General features: G+C 48.7%; 1 protein-coding gene across 1 annotated transcript in view; it reads right to left on the minus strand.

Annotated features, from left to right (window-relative positions):
- The window catches only part of MFHAS1 (multifunctional ROCO family signaling regulator 1), a 118,802-nt gene extending 105,415 nt beyond the window's left edge, over positions 1-13,387 (minus strand). The window contains exon 1 of the mRNA XM_084625611.1: positions 10,031-13,387. Within this exon, the coding sequence (XP_084481737.1) occupies positions 10,031-13,265 (3,235 nt within the window). The 5' untranslated portion in view covers positions 13,266-13,387. The remainder of the gene's footprint in view (positions 1-10,030) is intronic.
- Positions 13,388-23,753: the final 10,366 nt, after the last annotated feature.

Consider the following 23,753-nt stretch of genomic DNA (forward strand, 5'->3'; position numbering starts at 1 on the left):
CTGTTCCTCATGTCACCTCACCACTCTCTTCACTCTCTCTAGACCTCTATTTCCCTCACACTTCTCCCTTGCCTTTTGCTCCCACTATTCAGAGTAACACTCCACAATGATTCTGACAGTATTAATAGTATTTTCCGCTGGAAGAGATACACACAGGGTTATTATCTTTAATGCTAAAAACAAACAACTCTTCAAAGGATTTTTCACAAAACCAGTGATGTTTAAAGAAATTTGAACCTTTTCGCTGTAGCTTACGTTACAAATTACTCTTGCTCTGCACGAGCAGATTATTCATAGATTCCTGTATAAACAGAGGCACACACCTTTCCCAAAATAATTCCTAGAGCAGATCCTTTTAGAAAAAACACCCAGTCTTAAATGCAGTTCCACTCATACTGTTGCCAATGGCACGCATGTTGAAGACATGAGGTTCTAATCACACTAAGCCTACTGAATTGTACCCTAACCATGTAAATTACCACCACTAGAACTACCAATCATCACGTTTTTAAACCAAGCAGGCAATACAAGATTCTGATACACCTGGTAAGAGATGGAGGAGATCACTACAGACATGCAAACTAGATACCATTAACTTGGGTTTGAATAGAGACTGGGAGTGGCTGGGTCATTACACATATTGAATCTATTTCCCCATGTTAAGTATCCTCACACCTTCTTGTCAACTGTCTAAATGGGCCATCTTGATTATCACTACAAAAGTTTTTTTCTCCTGCTGATAATAGCTCATCTTAACTAATTAGCCTCTCAAAATTAGTATGCACAAAAAGAAAAGGAGGACTTGTGGCACCTTAGAGACTAACCAATTTATTTGAGCATAAGCTTTCACGAGCAAAAGCTTATGCTCAAATAAATTTGTTAGTCTAAGGTACCACAAGTCCTCCTGTTCTTTTTGCAGATACAGACTAATACGACTGCTACTCTGAAACCTGACAATTTGTATGGTAACTTCCAACGTGTGTGTGTGTCTGTGTGTGTCTTACTTTATGTTCCATTCTATGCATCCGATGAAGTGGGCTGTAGCTCACAAAAGCTTATGCTCAAATAAATTTGTTAGTCTCTAAGGTGCCACAAGTCCTCCTTTTCTTTTTCGGATACAGACTAACATGGCTGCTACTCTGAAACAAGTACTCCTGTTCTTCTTACTACAGAACAGTGTCTCCAGACAGTTCACAAGACTCATTAGCAGAGATGATGAAACACAGCAGAAACAAGTCTTAATATGAATGCAGTCAATCTAATCCATAAAGCAAAAATCTACACGAGCTTTACACCAACAAAATAAACTCAAAGGTGGTTATTAATTAACATTTATGTAACAGAAAACAAAGACCAATTCAAAGCAGTGCATCCCTTTTACAGGTCACTTCCTGCACAAACAAAATTTCCGCAAGTCTAAAAAGTAATGCAATAAAGGCACAGAATTCTGTTTTGCTTCACTAGCCAAACTGAAAGATCCATTCAACTGAACACAGTATTACACTATCGTCACAGAGCTGGGGAATCATCATAAGGGCCTACAGCAAGAGATGACTGTCTACAAGGAATGTCATATCCTGCCACACTGGCCCAAAGACCACCAGCTGACAAGATTAAGGGAAACTTTGCTGAATTAATAAACCCATTTTATATTGTTTATCCATGATTCCTTAACAAAGTATAATAATTGTAAGTTTTCCTTATTGTTTAAAAACTTTTTTTCCTAACTGTAATTTATAATACTGTATAGTTCCTTCCTTGACAATTTGCTTTCATCACACGCAGAAATGTGGACTATTTACTGAAGTGTTATTTGTGAATTGGGGCCATCCAAACATTTTAAGAAAAGGGGTGGGAGGGAGGAGAGGGAAATAAGGGTTTTACAGCATTTATTTTTAGAAATTAATTTAAAAAATCAAGCGTTATTTGCATTAAAAAGGCACAGACTCTGCGCCAACATGAAAAAGGATAGGCCACATTTCCAGACTACCAATCTTCTTTCCTTTACATAAAGAAAAGTTTTATTGAACTACTGCTTTTCTACACAGTTGTTACAGGATTTTTACCCAATCAATAATCAGCATTAAGCTTATCAAACTCCAGACAGCTTAAATGTGTAATAATTGTTGCACTGGGAACTTTTAATATGTTGGCAAGTGTCCTACTGCTTTAGTAACATTTTATCAAAGACCGTTACCTACCTTTCGGTAACTGGTGTTCTTCGAGATGTGTTGCTCATGTCCATTCCATGCTAGGAGTGCGCGCACCCACGTGCATAGCAGCAGGAGGTTTTTCCCTTAGCAATATCCGTAGGGTTGGCTCTGGCACCCTCTGGAGTCCCACACTCATGTGTCAGTATATGGGGTGGCATCAGCCCCACACCCTCTCGGTTTCTTCTTGCTCCAACAGCAGGGATGGAGGGCAGGTCAAACAACAGATAACTAACTATTCAACTATTTACAGGAAACAACTCAGAGTCCAGAAACAACGCTAAGGCCACCATCACTGGTGGTAAGAGGGAGCGGGGGTCAGCAGTGCCCCATATACCAGTGCATGAACGCGGGACTCCAGAGGGCTCCAGAGCTGGCCCTACCAATACTGCTAAAGGGAAAAACCTCTGGCCACCGTGCACATGAGTGCGAACACACCTAGCATTGGATGGACACGAGCAGGCACTCAGAGAAGAAAAAAACAATACAGTAGAACAATGGTGGGGCAACCTGCAGCCCATCAGGATAATCCACTGGCGGGCCGTGAGACCATTTGTATACATTGACTGTCCGCAGGCACAGCTCCCTGCAGCTCCCAGTGTCCGCGGTTCGCCATTCCTGGCCAATGGAAGCTGCGGGAAGTGGCAGCCAGCACGTCCCTGTGGCCCGCGCCACTTCCCGCAGCTCCCATTGGCCAGGAACGGTGAACCGCAAACAGCCATACCTGCGGACAGTCAATGTAAACAAGCTGTCCCGCAGCCCGCCAGCGGATTGCCCTGACAGGCTGCAGGTTGCTACGAAGACCAGAGTTACGAACTGAGCAGTCAACCACGCACCTCATTTGGAACTGGAAGTATACAGTCAGCAGCAGCAGAGTCAAAGAAAAAAAAGCACACAGTACTGTAGTGTGTTAAATATAAACTACTAAAAAAATAAAGGGAAAGTTTAAAAAAAATTGAAAAGGTAAGGAAACTGTTTCTATGCTTATTCATTTAAATTAAGATGGTTAAAAAAAGCATTTTTCTTCTGCATAGGAAAGTTTCAAAGCTTGTATTAAGTCAACGATCAGTTGTAAACATTTGAAAGAACAGCCATAATGTTTTATTCAGTTACGAACATTTCAGAGCTACAAACAACCACCATTCCGAAGTGTTCGTAACCCTGAAGTTCCACTGTATCAAGGAATCCATGAAGTGCTTGGCACAGTAACTTTAACCCAGGGGTCGCTTTCTAAAAAGTATCAGTATTTTTACAAATAACTTGTACATTTCTGCCAACACGTGCAGCAAGTTCATCTGCATTTTCCATTCCCTGTGGTGTAAGCTCAACAGAGACACCTTTAACATGGATAATCTGGGCCTCAATCCTGAAAAGAGGTAGCAACCAGTAGTTCTTTCTCCCAGTGACTTTTAGTGCCAGCTGGCAGCATGAACAAATACTGATATTTTTTTTAACTGAACAAAATCTGATTTAAATCAAAAATCCAATTTTTTAATTTAAACACAGGTTTACATTTTTGAAATAAATTTATTTCAGATTTGAAATTATGACAATCTATACTAATGCCTACATTTATTGTAACCTATTAAAATAATTTAAAATAAATACAAAAATAATATTAATGTTTGCTGTCCCGTTTTAAAGAAAGTCAGACCACTGAACTGGTGGAAGTCTCGGGCTAAGCACCTGGAACCAGAGCTTGCTGAAGGGCTACACCAGCTTTTGACAGCAGTAGCCTCTTCTGCAGCTGCAGAGAGAGTATTTGCTTCATTTCAGTTTATTCAGCTAGTTCATTCAAAGTTAAGAAACCAATCTGGAGTTGAAAAAGCAGGAAATCTGAATAAACTATAGAAGGGATAAATTCTACTAGCTCTAAAATCTTGAAGGACATGGGGATCAGAAACAATTAGTTCAATTCATTAGCTACAGATATTTTCCTTGCTTAATAAATCAACTAGTTTTAAATGCAAAATATGTTTTGATCAAGTTTTTTTTCCTAGAGAGAGAGAGCACGTGCGTGAGAGCAAGCACACTTTGGAGTAATTTTAACAAAAAAATAAAATGCTAGTTGTGTATTTTTAGTGGAATTTTATTTTCCATCCAAATAGGGCTTCACAAATTATAAATAAAAAAATTAATCTAGTAAATAAGAAATGCATTGTTCACCATTTTCTAACATAAAAATATAAACATTAAGATGAATCATAGTAAGTTAAGCTATTTAACTGCTTAAAATAAATGTAGATCTAACATATCCTCCTGATCAGCAAAAAGAACCACCCTGTAGTGTAAAGTTTATATTTAGTTGCAAATAACATGTTTTAATGGTAACCAAGGAGAATCAACCTTTCTTTAGAAAAAAAACTAAAATGTACAAGTGCAAAACATGATTAAAATCAATCCACCCTGCAAAAGCTGGGGACCTAACTGATCTCTGCATTTCTGACAATCTCTCCCATAGAATATGTGGGCTTTCCCAATTTTCTCCTCTTTGTAATATTTCATTTAGATTTATTAAACATAGAACAAAAATACATCATCCATCCCAGGTGCTGGGCATCCTCAACGAAACGTGAAATTCATAGTATGTATGTACAGTTTGTGGTGGGCATTTTGGCTTTTTTCCTGTAGATCTGATTGAAGTCTTTGGGGAAAACAGAGTAGTTTGTATCCCATTATTTATAGCAAACTACATTATCCAAACCCAACATTCAATAGTAGGGAAAACCTGAACACATTTAACAAACAGCGCTAGAGTTTTACAGTTTACTTACATTTTACAGCTAATCTTCTATCCTCTTAACCCAACTCAACAGAACTGATTCAGCTTGATCCGTGACTTTCCACAGTCTAACCCTTAAACACCCAGTAGTTATATAAAAGTAAGCCTTGCCCCACAGATTTAGATGAGATTGACCTCTTGCTCCATTAAGACAAATAACATCCTTTAGAAGAATGCAAGTCTAGGACAAAACAGCTACAGCAGCTATCTTTAAAATAAGGCAAGAAAAAAGCCCACAGCAGGCTATGTAAATGCTGCCACATGCTAGACTCAAGCTCTATTTCAGGAGATGTTGCTGCACAGCAATTGGGTCTATGAAAAACAGCAGCCTAGAATTTAATAATAAATAAAGGAGAGCATGTTGACTCCCGATATTGGGCTTTCATTCAGAACCAACTCCAATTTTCAGAGTGAACTTCAATGTGAGTCACCTGGTGCTAAATCTTCAGAAGAGCTCAGCTTCCAGCAGCTCCCACTGAGAATGACAGAGTTTTCTCCCCTTCACCCACCTGAGAACAGCAGAAGCTCCTAGCCACTGAGCATCTTGGAAAACATGGGTCTGATCCAGCCTGGCAATTCCAGATGACTTCAGGTGGCAGTGAGCTCACATCTTGCGTGAAAAAGTATTTCCTTTTTGTCAGTTTTGAATTTCCCAAATTTCATGGCACATCCCCTTTTAATTTTAATTTCATGGCACGTCCCCTTGTTCTTGTGATCAGAGACAGGAAGACCAAAAGTTCCTGATCTATCTTTTCTAGAAGACATTTCATTATTGTAGGTACATTTATCCTGTCCCCTTCTCATTCATTTACTGTCTAAGAATAATCCCAGTCTTTTCAATCTCTCTTCATGGGAAAGTTTTTCCAGGCCCTTATTCATTCTCACCCCTCTTCTCTGAGCTCTTCCAGTTCTATAATAGCCTTTTCAAGATGAGGTGACCAATACTGCACACAGTATCCCGAAGAAGCTTCTGCTTACCTTTGGCCATGATGAAAGTTGAACATTTCATCCTGTTCTTTGCTTTCTGTATCCTAGCTAGGTTTTTTCCCCCTCCATGAAAATTTGGCCACTTCTGTCCCACCACTACCATGTTTGACCAGTTCTCTGCAACTGATACAACTGCCAATCTGAGACAGTCGTGGGCTGTATTAATGTGGACTTGAAACGTCAGCTTAATATGCAAAAACACAGACTGCTTTCCAGCAGTGAAACTTAGAGAGTCCCCATAGGCTCCTCCATGCCACTTAAACCCTCATTAAGGGTTTCAAAACTCACCCCAAAGTATGTAGAAGTATCCTACATAAACTGCAACTTGGATGAATGCTAGCTGGCTGAGATTCAACCAAGACCAGCACAAGACTTCCCCACTTTGAGAACAATGGAACAAAACCAAATCAGAAATAAGATGTTAAATCAGACATTCTCACAAATACTCTCCAAAAGCAAACAGATCATTTTAATTCTTTGATGTCTGACAAAGGTTAGCAAAGTAACCCCCCCAAATGACACAAATTAAGGCTTGGTCTCCACTACAGCTTACTTTGGTATAATCCATACCCCTGAGAGACATAAATTACACCAGCCTAAGCACCGATGCGGACAGCGCTATGTCAGCAGGAGAGCTTCTTCGACCAACATAGCTACTGCCTCTCATGGAGGTGGAGTTTATGCCGAGGGGAGAGCTCTCTCCCACTGCACAGAGGGTCTTCACCAGACACACTACAGCAATGCAGCTGACTTTGATAAGTCAACTTTTAAGAAAACAATACTTGAATTTTGTCAACAGCATATCATTTCACACAATCAGAAGAAAAAGAACACACACATTACAACCTCTGTAGTAAAACGCAGAGACCAACTTCTTTAAAAAAAGTAGAAGCTTTGAGTCAATGGGCCCTGCCAGGTACATAGCTTTTTGAAAATCAAACCACCCTGGATCCTGGCTTTGGGCAATTCTGAAAATCTGGACATAGTGTTTTCTTGGGTGTCCAAAATTACATTTTAACCTACAGAGTGTAGAATACTCTTTTGCCTTGTAATAATTCTTAACTGAACAAAAAGCTGCCATATCTCTCAGTCTTTCCGGTTCATAGGATACAAATTTCAAATATTTTTAATCTATTTCAAACTAAAGACTGATCCTGTTAAAATTTTCCAAGTAGAAGAAAGTATTTCAATTACAATATCTAATCTTCTTAGAGTTGCAACAGATTCTATGGACATACAGGAGCCATTCCAAGCACCTTTTAACTAGTCAAAGGATTCACACAAAAGAGTAACACACACAATTTATCAGTATTACTGATGCGAGTTTCTTGGAATCTGTATGTGTACGCAACTGAGATTTCAATTAATGTACTCTTTCACACAGCTACAAAAGAAAAAAGTCAGGGGAAAAATCAGAGTGCAACAATTTCAGGAGACTAAACACAAAGAGGAAAAGGGATTTTTTAGGTCTGAGTGGGAGTTTTGTTATGCCTCCCACTCCGGTTGGTGGAGAGTACTCAACACCTGTTGCCAATATTGAGAGAGAGAGAGAGAGAGAGAGAGAGAGAGAGAGAGAGAGAGAGGGGTTTTCCTTTGTACTTGATGTTTAGATGCATCTAGTTCACCTGATAAGTGCTGGAAGCGGAGTTCTCCATTTATCAACACCACAGTTACAGCCCAGGAATTATCGCTGCTGGCCCAAGCAGGGACCAGGATGGATCATGGGGGAGGGTTAGCGAACACCCACCAGACCGAGATGCAGGCACAGGCAGTGCTTACGGCTGTTATTTGTGCATTTTACTTATGTTTTTTGCAGTTAATTTTTTTGCTTTGCTTTTAATTAATTCAATTTAGTGTAAACACCAGATTGGTCAGCAGTCAAGGAAAACTGTACTGTGTGTCCACACAAGTCCAGGTAGGCACCTCATATTTAAATAGCTATCAATGGCTCACAGAAATGGAAGCTCACGCTCTCCCTTCAGTCACTTACATAACTTAAAAAGAAAAGGAGGACTTGTGGCACCTTAGAGACTAACCAATTTATTTGAGCATAAGCTTTCGTGAGCTACAGCTCACTTCATCGATGAAGTGAGCTGTAGCTCACGAAAGCTTATGCTCAAATAAATTGATTAGTCTCTAAGGTGCCACAAGTCCTCCTTTTCTTTTTGCGAATACAGACTAACACGGCTGTTACTCTGAAACCTTACATAACCTAATACACTGAGTCAGAGACGTAAGTGACTGAGCCAGGACATAGGCTGGGACACAACGAGCAGCTCTCTGCTTAAGAAATGTTTAAATTGTCCACATTATACCACATGAGCTGAAGCAGCAGCCCCACTATCCTCAGTTTAAGTACTATTCCACCTCCTTTCCAATTAAAAATCTTTATAAATAAAATATATTGCAAAGTACTTTCATTATTGGGGGAGGGGGGGAAGACAGCAAGAAATCTCAGAGCATTGCTTAAGGTCGAGAGTTTACTTTGATTTTATGCCAGCATATGCACGATTGCTAATGCATCCTTTTCTGGTTCTCTTTGAGGCTGCAGTAGTAAAGGTGGCAACAGTTCTATGAAGTGAGATAGCAGCATCTGCATACGTACTAAATGAAACAGAATCTAAACCAGACGCCATCTGAAAATTTCTGTTTCCTAAATATGTACTATTGTGATACTATCACCTCTTTCAAACATTGGTTTTAAAGCAGAGGTGGGCAAACTACGACCCATGGGACTGTCCTGCCCGGCCCCTGAGCTCCCAGCAAGGGAGGCTGTCCCCCGGCCCCTCCCCCGCTGTCCCCCTCTCCCGCAGTCACGCCGCTGCGCGGGCAGCGTTCTGACCCACCGCTCCTGTCGGGCAGCCTGGCAGCGTGGCTGGCTCCAGCATGGTAAGGGGGTGGGGAGGAAGGGGGTTGGGTAAGGGGCAGGGGGGTCCCGAGGAGCAGTCATGGGACAGGGAGCAGCTGGATGGGGCGGAGGTTCGGGATGGGGGGCAGTCATGGGACAGGGGGAGTTGGATAGGGTCCCAGGGAGTAGTTGGGGCAGGGGTGTGGATTGGGTCGTGGCAGTCAGGGGACAGGAAGCGAGGGGGGGTGGGGGGTTGGATAGGGGGCGAGGTCCTGGGGGGCAGTTAGGGGCAGGGGGTCGGATGGGTCGGGGGTGGATAGGGGGCGGGGTCCCGGGGGGCAGTTAGGGGCAGGGGGTCGGATGGGTCGGGGGTGGATAGGGGGCGGGAGCCAGGCTGTTTGGGGAGGCACAGCCTTCCCTGCCCGGCCCTCCATACAGTTGCGCAAGCCCGATGTGGCCCTCAGTCCAAAAAGTTTGCCCACCCCTGTTTTAAAGTTTCACATATATTTTAAAGCATCAATGAAAATTTGTTTTAAAAAATGTTTTGGAGTTATTCTCCAAACAATGACTCTCAAACCAAGGTCTGAGACTCACTTCTAGGTGGTCTGCAGAGCTACTTAACAAAGATGATGAAGCACCCTTCAGTATTCAGGAAGCGACTATTCCTCCTAGATCTAGACAGGAATTTGAGGTTTTCTGAAGGCTTTTTTTAAACAAAAAAATCAATTCAATAAAAACCTTCTTTGCATTCATAGCTTCCTTTTTTGAGTATGTAAATTCAAACACAACTGAGTTACAGAAAGCCCCAAAGTGAAGGGGAAGCAATAAAATGTGAACATAAAAATGCAGAGTAGGGAGCACAGGCAACTTGGGGGTTAAGTCTTACTCCCTGAAGACCCTACCCTGAGGGACAAAAATAGACCATACAGCTAGAAAAGGGGGGACAAAGGGAAATATGACCATGCAGCAGCCGCACATCTCAAATTAAGTTTATTTTGATCCTGTTTCGTTCAGACCATACTAATGTTCCCTCATGTAACCACGTACTGTAGTTGTGGGGAAGGGATGGAATTAGGCTGGGAAGAGAATTACCCCCAAAAAGTTACCCAAAAACCAAACAGCTTTGAAAACCAGTGCTCTGAAAGAATGAGCGATACTGAAATTATGTAAAGGCTGCTAAAGCCAAGCTGAATCACACCTTACCTGGAAAAGCGTATGGGTTTGGTGATCCTCTTTTAAGGCACTTGGAACAGAGGACGTGCACGGTGTAGTACAGACCTGGCCATTCTTGAAGCAGTACATTCAGTTCTTCCACTAAGGGGGTAATAGCTTGCCAGGCTGTCCATATATTTGGTAGAGATGCGTGACTAGCAATAGACAGAGTGTCTGGCTGCTGAGTGGTCCTAGCAGGCCTGTAACTCACCACCACAGGTACCTTCCCCCTGTAGGCATAAATCTGGTATTTGCCATCGGACCGCTGAACCACATGGCTGTTAATCTGGACACTGTAGCGTGCAAATAACCCAGATGGGAAAATGAAGGGGAAGGTGTATTCAATCTGCAACTGTTCAATGACAAGAGACTGTCCGCTCAGGTTGGTACCATTAATCCATGCCTCTGCATGGGGCACCTCATTCTTCACATAGCAGGGGAACTTGTACCAGGCAGTGGCCCCATTCAGGGGTTTGCATTTGGGCTTATTGATGCAGTAGCAGAGCCCCATTTTCTCCAGCAGCTCCAGGATAAGCTGCAGGTCCTCCCGGCTCTGGATATGGGGTTTGAGAAGTAGGCGGATAACATGGGCAGGAAGAAGCCCATGCAGCAGGAACCCTTCCACGTAGTGGTGGAGCTGGGTGGTTCTCAGTTCATCTATATGGGTGTCACTGAGCAGTTTCTGGAGCAGCACCGTGGTGTCCCGCTGGCAGAAGACGTTGAGGATGTCAATGAGCCCAGGCAGATTGTGGAATACGTACTCCCGCAGAGTCAGATGTTCCTCGAAGTACAGGAGCTTGCCACTTTCATGCAGATAGGACAGGGCGCTCTGGAGTCGGTCCTCGGTCAGGCCCGCCTGCAAGCCCAGCCGTGCCGAATCCCACCAGCTGAGCCACAGTTGCTGAGCCTGCGGCTGGAAGTGCAGCTCTTCCAGCACCTGCCAGGACTTGGGTAGCACCCGGTGCAGGTTTGGGAAGATGTCCCGGTGCTCAGCTACGGAGAGAAGCTTGTCCCGCAGGCGGCGCACCTGGCAGTGGTCCTGGCAGCTAATGGGCAGCACCGGCGAGAGGATCTGCAGCCGGTGGTTGAGCAGATACTGGAACTGGGCCTTCTTGCGCCGCAGGTTCTTGTCTGAAACCCCATAGAAGGCAGTGTGGGGGCTGGAGCAACGCAGGTCGAAGTCCTGTCCCAGGGCATTGTCCACCTGCTGGGCCAAGCTCTGGAGTCCCTCGGCATCCCGCTTCTCCTGAAGGGCAATCTGGTGGTGGATGTCCAGGCACTTCTCCTCCAGCTCCCGCTCAGCGCACAGGTCAGCATGCGTGCCCACCATGCACACTACTGCATGGGGCACTTTGGCGCCTAGCCAGTGCAGGAAGTAGCCCACTGCAGAGTAGAAGCAATGTGGGGTGTAGGCACTCAGGTTCACCACCAGCACATACAAGGCTCCCGGCGAAAGGAAGAAGGATTGGATCACGTCGTAGCTAGGGTCACCCGCCAGCTCATACACAATGAAAGTCAGACCCCGCTCTGCATCTGCTGTCCAGTCCGTCACCTCGATACCCTGTCTGGTGCCGGTCAGGCCTGCTACCAATGGCGTTAGGGGGGCATCTCGCTCCAGCAGCATGGGGAAGTGTCCTGTCTGGGCTTCCCCATTAACTTTTGGGGATGGAGACAGGCAGACGTCCTGGTGCTCTAACCTGATTTTCCCAGCAACTTTAAGGGACGAGGACAGCAATGGGTCCTGCTGCTCAATGGAGGTATGTCCTACCGAGGAGCCTTTTGAAGTCGAAGCATCTCGGGGCTCAGTGATGGGGCTGTGTCCTAGCTGTATTTTCCCACCACCTTCAGGAGTCAGGCCCAGAGCGATGTCTTGTTGCTGCTGGGTTCTCCCACCATCTTTGCCAGCTGCAGCCAGGGGAGAGTCTCTCTGCCTCTCCTCCTCCATCAGGCACCTTCTCAGCAAGGTCTTGCCAGCATCCTTCAGGCCCATGAGGACCAGCTTGAGCCGGGGCTTGAGAGCAGGCTGGGAGTGGGCCAACTCCTGCTGGTAAGCAGCAATGTAGGGGATGCCCTTCATGCAAACCTCGTAAGGGGGCTGAATGAGCGGGTTGTCCTTGATCTTCCAGAGGGTGACCCGGGAGAGCTGCCCAAAGCCCTCGGGCAGGATGGCGATCTGGTTGCCCTGCAGCACGAGTTCCTCCAGGCTGTGGAGCTGCACAATGGAGTCGGGCAGGTAGCGGATCCGGTTGTTGTCCAACCAGAGGGTGCGGAGCTGGTGCAGCTGGCAGAGGCGGGCAGGCAGCAAGGGCAGCTGGTTGCGGCTCAGGTAGAGCTCCTCCAGGCTGGGCAGGGCGAGCACGGCCTCGGGGAACTCACCCAGCAGGTTGGAGGAGAGGTTCAGCATCTTGAGGCGCTGCAGGCGGCCGAAGCCCGGGGGCAGGACCCGCAGCTGGTTCCCATCCAGCATGAGGCTCTCCAGGGCGCCCAGCTGGCACAGCCCCTCGGGCAGCGCGCCCAGCCCCGTGCCGCTCAGCCACAGGATCTTGAGGCAGCGCAAGGCGGCGATGCCCTCGGGCAGCACGCGCAGCTGCCGGTTGCCGGAGCAGTCCAGCTCCTCCAGCGCGCCCAGCTCCAGCAGCGGCGCCGGGAAGGCGGGCAGCTGGTTGTGGTCCACGTCCAGCGAGCGCAGCCGCGGCAGGCGGCCCAGCGCCTCGGGCAGGCGGCGCAGGCGGTTGAAGCTCAGGTCCAGCTCCTCCAGCCGCCGCAGCGCGCCCAGCCGCCCGGGCAGCGCCGCGCCGTCCGCGCCCAGCTGGTTGTGGCTCAGGCTCAGCTTGCGCAGCTCCCGCAGCGGCGCCAGCGCCTCGCCGTCCCCCAGGCCGCCCAGCCGGTTGTGGCTGAGGTCGAGCTCGGCCAGGCGGCCCAGGTGGCGCAGCGCGGCGGGGAGCCGGGACAGGCGGTTCCTGCGCAGGCTGAGGACGCGCAGGCCGCCCAGCGCGGCGCCCAGCCCCTCGGGCAGCTCCTCCAGGCCGCGCCCGCTCAGGCTCAGCGCCGCCGGCTCGCCCGGCCCGGCGGGCAGCGGCGGGCGGCGCGGCGCGGGCGGCCCGGCGGGCTCCGGCTCCTCGCGGGGGCCCAGGCTCAGCTGCCGCAGGTTGCTCCGCAGCTTCCGTGCGCGCAGGGCGGCGTCTCGCCACCGCCGGGCCGCCGCGGGGGGCTCGGGCTCGGCCATGGCCCGCCGGGGCGGGAGTGCGGCTGCCCTACCGGCCGGGCCTGGCCGCGGAGCGCTCGGCGCAGCCCCCTCTCGCCGCCGGGCCGGGCCCTCCCCAGCCCGCCGGCGCCTCGGCAGCCGCCAGCCCCATGCTCCGCGCCCGGCCGGCTCCGGGAGAGGGGCGCGCCGCGCCGCGCTGCACCGCCCCGCCGGGGGAGGGGCCCAGGCCGGCCCGCCCCCTGCCGGAGGCGGGACACAGGCCGGGCCCCAATCGCCGCCCCGGTCCCCCGGCGCCGGGGACTGCGCCCCTCCCGCCTCCTTCAGCGCAGCCCGGGCTCAGCCTCCCGCACCCCGACCGCCCCGTCGCCCCACGCCCCAGCTGCTCGGGATCCAGCGCACCGCCCGCTTCCCGGGCTGAGGAGCCTGCCTGCAAAGCGGCGCCGCCGCCTGCGGTCTGCTCAGCGAGCGCCTCGGCCGGGGGCGCGCCAGGCTGTTGGGTTCGCGGCGCAGCCTTGGTCCCCTGGACTTAGGCAGTGTCAGGGAGCCCCCCGGCGATGCTCGGGAGCGGCGCTGAATGAGGCCGGTCAGGGCTCTGGTGGAGCGAGCCTCCCTGCTCTGAGCGCAGTGTCTGGGTCTGAGCTCAGAGCCTTCAGCATCCCGGGGTCACCGTGCGCTTCCCGCAGCGCGCCCGCCTGGGCTGGGCCGGGCTCCTGAGGAAGCCGGTGCGGCCTGCGCCCCAATTCCGCAGTCAGCCATGCGAGTAAAAGCGAAGGTTTATTAGTCCACAGGAGCACACCATAGCACAGAAATCAGTGATTTTCAGCCAAGTCCATCTTAGGAGAACCCCAGACATCCTGGACTCCCCTCTCCTTCCGCCCCGCATGGTAGACTGCCCTGGACCCTGCTGCCTGGGCTCTGACATGCCCATTGCTCCTCCTCCGGTCTTCGTCCTACTTCCCAGGCAAGGTGTCACCTGGTCGCATCCCCCTCCTGGTTCTCAGGTTAGGAAGGGCACCGGCCATAGCTTACGTGCAGGCAGCTGGAGCAGTCTCACCTACCCTGAGGGCCCCAGCAATAGTCACACACCCAATTCCCACCACCTAGGCATTGGTGCAGCACACAGGGAAACTGGCGTACACACAGTGTTCATACAGGACAGTAAGATTCACATGCAACATAACAAGGGGGAAAATCCCACTTTGTCACACAGGGGTTGTAGAATCAGGCTGTCACTTTCTCTGCACCCCAACTGTTGGGGGTGGGGGAGTGACTTTTGCCACATATATATAATGATGGGGTCTAAATTAGCTGTTACCACTCAAGAAAGAGATCTGGGAGTCATGGTGGATAGTTCTCTGAAAATATCCACTCAATGTGCAGCAGCAGTCAAAAAAGCAAACAGAATGTCCCTGGGAATCATTAAGAAAGGGATAGACAATAAGACAGAAAATATCCTATTGCCTCTATATAAATCCACGGTACCTCCACATCTTGAATACTTGTGCAGATGTGGTTGCCCCATCTCAAAAAAGATATACTGGAGTTGGAAAAGGTTCAGAAAAAGGCAACAAAAATGGTTAGGGTTATAGAATGGCTTCCGTATGAGCAGAGATTAATAAGACTGGGACTTTTCAGCTTGGAAAAGAGATGACTAAGGGGGGATATGACAGAGGTCTATAAAATCATGACTGGTGTGGAGAAAGTAAATAAGGAAGTGTTATTTACTCCTTCTCATAACACAAGAACTAGGGGTCACCAAATGAAATTAATAGGCAGCACGTGTAAAACAAACAAAAGGAAGTATTTCTTCACACAACGCACAGTCAACCTGTGGAACCGGTTTCCAGAGGATGTTGTGAAGGCCAAGACTATAACAGGCTTCAAAAAAGAACTAGATAAATTCATGGAGGATAGGTCCATCAAAGGCTATTAGCCAGGGTGGGCAGCGATGGTGTCCCTAGCCTCTGTTTGCCAGAAGCTGGGAACGGGTGACAGGGGATGGATCACTTGATCTTTGTCCTGTTCTGTTCATTCCCTCTGGGGCACCTGGCATTGGCCACTCTCAGAAGATCGGATACTGGGCTATATGGACCTTTGGTCTGACCCAGTGTGGCCATTCTTATGTTCTTATTTGTCAACAGATCTTTGAGCCTTTGTCCACTGAAACATTAACTGATCAAAATCCCTCTCCAAGGAGAAGCTGGCTTGTGAGTGAGTCCTTGGGACTCTGCTGAACCTGCCCCTATTACTACCTCCTGCGCTCACCCTGCTCTAGCAAGAGGTCACTCCCAGCTGCTGAGCAGAAAGCAGCAGCAGCAATGCTGGGCGCTCCCTCTCCGGCTGGATGGTCTTGACAGCTGAGTTTATTTTGTTATCACTGACTATTTCTATTGGCACCTCTCGGCTGGTAGGGGGCTGGCAAGGGCTTTCTGGCTGTCCTGGTTACACAGGGCAGGGCTGACATTTGGCTGCCCCTCCAGCCCTCCCTTTGGGGTTCTGCTCTCTGGGGGCATGGCCCAGATTCCCTTAGCCTCTATGGGGATGAGCTGTCCTGGGCAAAGTGAACCTGCCTCCCCCAGAGCAGCCATTGCCTGAAGAAAACGCTCCTGTGGAACTCATTCCTCGCTGCCCAAGAGGGGCAGTTTGGTCTAAGGGAATCTAGGCTGCACCCCCAGGGAGCAGAGCCCTGATGGCAGAGCTAGAGGGGCAGCCCAGCATGGGCGGCGGGTACCATAGGCATGGGAAGACGTTGCCTTCCCAAACAGCCTGATGTCCCCCCACCCGTGCTCCACCCCCAGGCTCCATCCAGCCTGCTGTTCCCTGGAGCAGGCACGCTGGGGGCCGCCCCACGCCGCTCATCCTCCCGGCGCTGGGGCCTTGCTGCCTGCCCAGCGCTGGGGCTGGGGGCACTCTGGCCATGACGCCTGCCCGAGGCTGGAGGCACTCCGGCCAAGCTGCTTGCCTGCCTGCCCACTGAGTGCTGGGGCGAGGGAGGCCAGCTGTCCAGGGGTCAGGCCGGGCAGCATGACCCGGGGAGGCTGGGCCATGCTGCCCAGCGCTTTGGGGGGCGCTTGCCTGGAGCAGGGGCCAGCAGCCACAGTGCGGGGGGGCTGGGGGCACTGGACAGGGGCCAGCGGCTACAGTGGCGGCTGGGCTCTGGTGGGCGCAGACGGGGCAGGACCTCAAGTGGAAGGGGAGGGGCTGGGGAGCTAGCCACCTCCCCATGCTAGGGGTTCACCCACCACCCATGCAGCCCAGTGCCAGGTTAAGAAGTAAGGGGGACCCCAGCCCTGCCCCGTGTAACTAGGACAACCAGAAACCACTTGCCAGTCCCCTCCCAACTAAGAGACATCAATAGAGCCAGTCAGTGATAACAAAATAAACTCAGCTGCCCAGACGATCCAGCCGGAGAGGGAGTGCCCAGCACTGCCGCTGCTTTCTGCTCAGCAGCTGGGAGCAGCCTCTCGCCCAGCACAGGTTGATATAGACAGAGAATTCGCCATTGAATTCTGTGGACATTTTGTTGTGTGACATTTCTAATGCTTTTTGAATGCTTAACTAGCAACATCTAGCGACTTTCCAGGGCTTCTCTGGCAACTTCCTGCCGTGTGGAGTTGGCACCACTGATCTGGAAGAATATATAAAATCATTTCTGGGAAAGTTAGGAGCTGTCACGCAGATTGATAGAATGGTAAATAGTGAGAAGGACAGATCAGTCATACAGAGAGATCTGGATCATATGGTAAGGTGGGCTAACTGTAAGTTCATAAATCTAAGAGCCAAAAGTGTAGGCCATGGAAAGAGGACTGCATTCTGGAAAACAGTGGCTCAGAAGAGGACTTAGGGGTCATGATGGAAAGCAGTTGACCATGAGCTCCCCATGTGGTGCCATAACTAAGAGAGCAAATGTGATGCTTGGATGAATAAACAGGAGAATGTTGAATAGGAAATGCGAGGTGGTATTACCACCATATATGACATCCGTGCGACCAGTACTCGATACTGTGTCCTGTTCTGGTGCCAACGCTTCCAAGGATGAACTGATTTTTCAACTAGTGTGCTTTAAAATATATTTGTGATTTTCAAGTCAATGCCCGTGTTTTGAAGAGAGAAAAAAACAAACACGATTTTAGCTTGTGCCTTTAAAATATCAGTAGAGATCTGGCTTAAAACAAAAAAGCCAGGAAATTGAGAGGTTATTTGGCAAAGATAAAAGTGTCCCACACATCAGGTAGTCCAGAGACATCTACGCATGATGGGACACCGTCAGTACCAGGTTGAGTAATCGAGAACGCCAGTCAGGGAAATAACCCACTTCCTCCCCTGATGAACCCCACCCATGTATTTATTCACTACACCAATACTGACGTGGACTTTAAATACATTCAGTGGGTGGCGTACCCGAGACCACTTATCCACTGACGTTTTAAAAACTCCTGCAACACAATCTGGGTCTATGCTGGTTATGTGCTATGTATGTATCCTGTAATCTTGTAACCAATACTTGTAATCCCTCAAAACTCAAGCCTGATCCCAGATGTATAGTACCTTTCGTCTTAACTTGTGTAAATTTGATTTTAAACATTAGCTTTAATAAACTTTTAAAATCTGTTCTTATCAGTTTAAAACAGGGGTTGGCAACCTTTCAGAAGCGGTGTGCCGAGTCTTCATTTATTCACTTTAATGTAAGGTTTCACGTGCCAGTCATACATTTTAACGTTTTTTAGAAGATCTCTCTCCCTATAAAAGTCTATATATGATATAACTAGACTATTGTTGTATTGTAAAATAAGCAAGGTTTTCAAAATGTTTAAGAAGCTTCATTTAAAATTAAATTAAAATGTTGATCTTATGCCGCCGGCCCACTCAGCCCGCTGCTGGTCTGGGGTTCTGTTCTCCTAGGCCAGCAGTGGGCTGACCGGGGCCTGCGGCCCGGACCCCAGCTGGCAAGGGGCCGACAGCCAGAACCCCAGACCGGCAGCAGGCTGAGCAGGGCTGGCGCCTGGGACCCCAGACCGGCATTGGGCTGAGCGGCTCAGCCCGCTGCCGCTCAGGGGTTCCATCTACCAGCTCCTGCCAGCCGGGATCCCGGCTGCTGGACTTGCTCAGCCTGCTGCTGGTCTGGGGTCCCGGCCCTGCCCACATAGAGTAGGTACCTACCTTCTCCTTGGTTCTGGCCCATTCTCTTCCTCTCTCTCTGCACTGAGCTGAGGGTGGGAGTGCACTGAGCACAGGGCTGGGGGTGAAGGAGCAGGCTGGGGGTTGCGGTGCAGGGTTTGGCCAGGAGCTAGAATGCGGGAGCGGGCTCAGGGTTGGGACAGGAGGTTTGGATGTGGAGTGCTTACCTGGGCAGTTCCCATTTTGTGGGAGGGGTGCAGGTGGGAATGTGTGGGGGGGGGTGCAGGAGCTCCCGTTTGGTGCTCAGGGTGGGGGTGGGGATGTGGGGGGTGCAAGAGTCAGGATGTGGGGGGTGCATGGGGTGTGGGGGACTGGGTATTTGGGGGGGTGCAAGAGTCAGGGCAGAGGGCTAGGGGCCTGTGTGGGGGGTGCAGGTGCCAGGGCATGGGGTGTGGGAGGCCTGGGTACGTGTGGGGGTGCCAGAGTCAGGGCTGGGGTTGTGAGGGGGGTGAAGGAGTCAAGCAGAGGGCTGGGTGTGTGTGAGGGGGGTACAGGGCTCAGGGCAGAGGCCTGGGAGGTGTGCGGGGCTGCAGGGCTCAGGGCAGAGGGCTGGGTGTGTGTGAGAGGGGGTCGGGGCAGAGGGCTGGGGGTGTTGGCTGGGATCGTGGGGTGCTCATGGCAAGGGGCTGAAGGGGGTATGCCCCGCTTCCACCACCCCCCTTCTGCAAGGCCCTGCCCCTGCTTCTTCTCTGCCTCCGCAGGGAGCAGCGAGCATGCTGACCCCACTCCTCCCTCACCCCCTCGCAAGGGCCATCAGCTGATCAGCCATCAGGGAGGGAGGGAGAGGAGGAGGAGGAGGAGGAGGGGCAGGAACCCAGCACACTGCGGGAAGAGGCAGGGGAGCCAGCAGGACCAAGCTTCTGCCTCTTGCCTTGCCCCCTGCCCCCGCGGGAGGGGGCAGGGGGCAGAGAAGAGCGGGCCAGGCAGGGCAGGGCAGGATTTTCAGCAGCATGCCATTAAAAATGGGCTCGCATGCCATCTTTGGCACGCCTGTCATAGGTTGCCGACCCCTGGTTTAAAAGTTGATACATCCTTTATTGAAGGGTTATATCCTGCCGGAACAAGGAAATGGTTCAATGATCGAATAGATCTTTTTCTTTTCTCACTACCATTGCCCTAGATTTTGTGTCCCAATTCACCTGTTGTGCCTAGATATTTTAGCTCCTATTAAATGTAAGACCATCCTGTATTCTAAAAAAGAAAAGGAGGACTTGTGGCACCTTAGAGACTAACCAATTTATTAGAGCATAAGCTTTCGTGAGCTACAGCTCACTTCCTCAGATGCATATCGTGGAAACTGCAGCAGACTTTAAATATACACAGAGAATATGAAACAATACCTATTCCCACCCCACTGTCCTGCTGGTAATAGCTTATCTAAAGTGATTTCCAGCACAAATCCAGGTTTTCTCACCCTCCACCCCCCCACACAAATTCACTCTCCTGCTGGTGATAGCCCATCCAAAGTGACAACTCTTTACACAATGTGCATGACAATCAAGCTGGGCTATTTCCTGCATAAATCCAGGTTCTCACATCCCCCCCACCCCCATACACACACAAACTCACTCTCCTGCTGGTAATAGCTCATCCAAACTGACCACTCTTCAAGTTAAAATCCAAGTTAAACCAGAACATCTGGGGGGGGGGGGGGTAGGAAAAAACAAGAGGAAACAGGCTACCTTGCATAATGACTTAGCCACTCCAAGTCTCTATTTAAGCCTAAATTAATAGTATCCAATTTGCAAATGAATTCCAATTCAGCAGTTTCTCGCTGGAGTCTGGATTTGAAGTTTTTTTGTTTTAAGATAGCGACCTTCATGTCTGTGATCGCGTGACCAGAGAGATTGAAGTGTTCTCCGACTGGTTTATGAATGTTATAATTCTTGACATCTGATTTGTGTCCATTTATTCTTTTACGTAGAGACTGTCCAGTTTGACCAATGTACATGGCAGAGGGGCATTGCTGGCACATGATGGCATATATCACATTGGTGGATGTGCAGGTGAACGAGCCTCTGATAATGTGGCTAATGCCATTAGGCCCTGTGATGGTGTCCCCTGAATAGATATGTGGGCACAGTTGGCAACGGGCTTTGTTGCAAGGATAAGTTCCTGGGTTAGTGGTTCTGTTGTGTGGTATGTGGTTGTTGGTGAGTATTTGCTTCAGGTTGCGGGGCTGTCTGTAGGCAAGGACTGGCCTGTCTCCCAAGATTTGTGAGAGTGTTGGGTCATCCTTTAGGATAGGTTGTAGAACTGATAACACCATCCTGGCCACTATGGATGTAGAAGCCCTCTACACCAACATTCCACACAAAGATGGACTACAAGCCGTCAAGAACACTATCCCCGATAATGTCACGGCTAACCTGGTGGCTGAACTTTGTGACTTTGTCCTTACCCATAACTACTTCACATTTGGGGACAATGTATACCTTCAGATCAGCGGCACTGCTATGGGTACCCGCATGGCCCCACAGTATGCCAACATTTTTATGGCTGATTTAGAACAACGCTTCCTCAGCTCTCGTCCCCTAAAGCCCCTACTCTACTTGCGCTATATTGATGACATCTTCATCATCTGGACCCATGGAAAAGAAGCCCTTGAGGAATTCCACCATGATTTCAACAATTTCCATCCCACCACCAACCTCAGCCTGGTCCAGTCCACACAAGAGATCCACTTCCTGGACACTACAGTGCTAATAAACAATGGTCACATAAACACCACCCTATACCGGAAACCTACTGACCGCTATTCCTACCTGCATGCCTCCAGCTTTCACCCTGACCACACCACACGATCCATCGTCTACAGCCAAGCTCTGCGATACAACCGCATTTGCTCCAACCCCTCAGACAGAGACAAACACCTACAAGATCTCTGTCAAGCTTTCTTACAACTACAATACCCACCTGCAGAAGTAAAGAAACAGATTGATAGAGCCAGAAGAGTTCCCAGAAGTTACCTACTACAGGACAGGCCTAACAAAGAAAATAACAGAACGCCACTAGCCGTCACCTTCAGCCCCCAACTAAAACCCCTCCAACGCATTATTAAGGATCTACAACCTATCCTAAAGGATGACCCAACACTCTCACAAATCTTGGGAGACAGGCCAGTCCTTGCCTACAGACAGCCCCGCAACCTGAAGCAAATACTCACCAACAACCACATACCACACAACAGAACCACTAACCCAGGAACTTATCCTTGCAACAAAGCCCGTTGCCAACTGTGCCCACATATCTATTCAGGGGACACCATCACAGGGCCTAATGGCATTAGCCACATTATCAGAGGCTCGTTCACCTGCACATCCACCAATGTGATATATGCCATCATGTGCCAGCAATGCCCCTCTGCCATGTACATTGGTCAAACTGGACAGTCTCTACGTAAAAGAATAAATGGACACAAATCAGATGTCAAGAATTATAACATTCATAAACCAGTCGGAGAACACTTCAATCTCTCTGGTCACGCGATCACAGACATGAAGGTCGCTATCTTAAAACAAAAAAACTTCAAATCCAGACTCCAGCGAGAAACTGCTGAATTGGAATTCATTTGCAAATTGGATACTATTAATTTAGGCTTAAATAGAGACTTGGAGTGGCTAAGTCATTATGCAAGGTAGCCTGTTTCCTCTTGTTTTTTCCTACCCCCCCCCCCCAGATGTTCTGGTTTAACTTGGATTTTAACTTGAAGAGTGGTCAGTTTGGATGAGCTATTACCAGCAGGAGAGTGAGTTTGTGTGTGTATGGGGGTGGGGGGGATGTGAGAACCTGGATTTATGCAGGAAATAGCCCAGCTTGATTGTCATGCACATTGTGTAAAGAGTTGTCACTTTGGATGGGCTATCACCAGCAGGAGAGTGAATTTGTGTGGGGGGGTGGAGGGTGAGAAAACCTGGATTTGTGCTGGAAATCACTTTAGATAAGCTATTACCAGCAGGACAGTGGGGTGGGAATAGGTATTGTTTCATATTCTCTGTGTATATTTAAAGTCTGCTGCAGTTTCCACGATATGCATCTGAGGAAGTGAGCTGTAGCTCACGAAAGCTTATGCTCTAATAAATTGGTTAGTCTCTAAGGTGCCACAAGTCCTCCTTTTCTTTTTGCGAATACAGACTAACACGGCTGTTACTCTGAAACCTGTATTCTAAGTGTCCCTTCAACTGATGTCTATGCAAGCTGCACAGCCTGCTGCAATGGGGTGAATTAAGAGAGAAATCTGAGCCATTATGTAAGTTTCCTTTCTTTCAGAATCAATATAGAATCATAGAACTGTAAGGGACCTCGAGAGGGCATCTAGTCCAGTCCCCTGCACTCATAAAAATACAATAAAAGCTTTGTGATCCAGCATGTTGGGGACATGGGGGGTGCCGGTTAGTCACAAATTCTGGTTAACTAAGAGTTATACTTACCAATGAAATACCAATTTTCAAAGAATCACAGTAAAATGAATAAAGTATAAAATAGTATACAGGTACTCACCAATCCAGTAGTAGTCCTGCACTGCAGCGTGGTTGGTTTCTTGAAGCACTTAAGTGTATACAGGTAAAGTTTACTTGACACTACATATTACTATGGGGAGCACATGGCATACGCCCAGGTCACTAAAAATACACAACCCTAAAACGATATTGAATATAATTTAATCTTTCTTTGATGATTCAGAAGGCTCTTCAGGATCTTGCAGAGCCTCTGGGTCATCATTCTCAACATCGATTATCATTGTAGATGTAGCACGTGTAGGAGATTGGGCTGAATCGGTACTGACCCTATGACACACCCTGGAAGCTGCTTTTTTGAATAAATCCCTGATATCAGCTTGCTTACTTGTCTTTTGTCTCTTTTGCATAAAAGGAGAGTTCAGAATGTGCAATTGCACAACCTCCTGGGCAGTATGCTAGTCCCAGTTACTAGATTGAAGAATTGTATTGAGAGATATCAGAAATGCCAGTTAATAGAGCTTTCGGGTTAATAAAGTGCTGGATAACACAGCTTTTACTGTAGTCTGGTGAGAACATCTCTATTTAGGAGTACTTTATGGGAGTGTGTGTCTGTGTTCAAGAGTGCTCAGTGTTGGCCTAACTGCTCCAGTTGATTTCAGTGGCTGTTTTACCATTCATGTAAATGGGGCCAGGATTTCACCCCAGGTCTTCAGTAGAGAAACTGCCCTTTAAGTCAATGGGAACAACAGAGTTGGGCCAATCCTGAGTGATTTTGAAAATCCCATCCCTAAAAGTGTATCTATGAGCCAAAGGACACAAAAGTCTACCAACCTTACTAATACTTCTAAAAAGTATTATTATGGAAAGATTT

This window comes from Lepidochelys olivacea, assembly GCF_965140295.1.
Source record: "Lepidochelys olivacea isolate rLepOli2 genome assembly, chromosome: 4".
In the NCBI taxonomy this organism is placed as follows: Eukaryota; Metazoa; Chordata; order Testudines; family Cheloniidae; genus Lepidochelys; species Lepidochelys olivacea.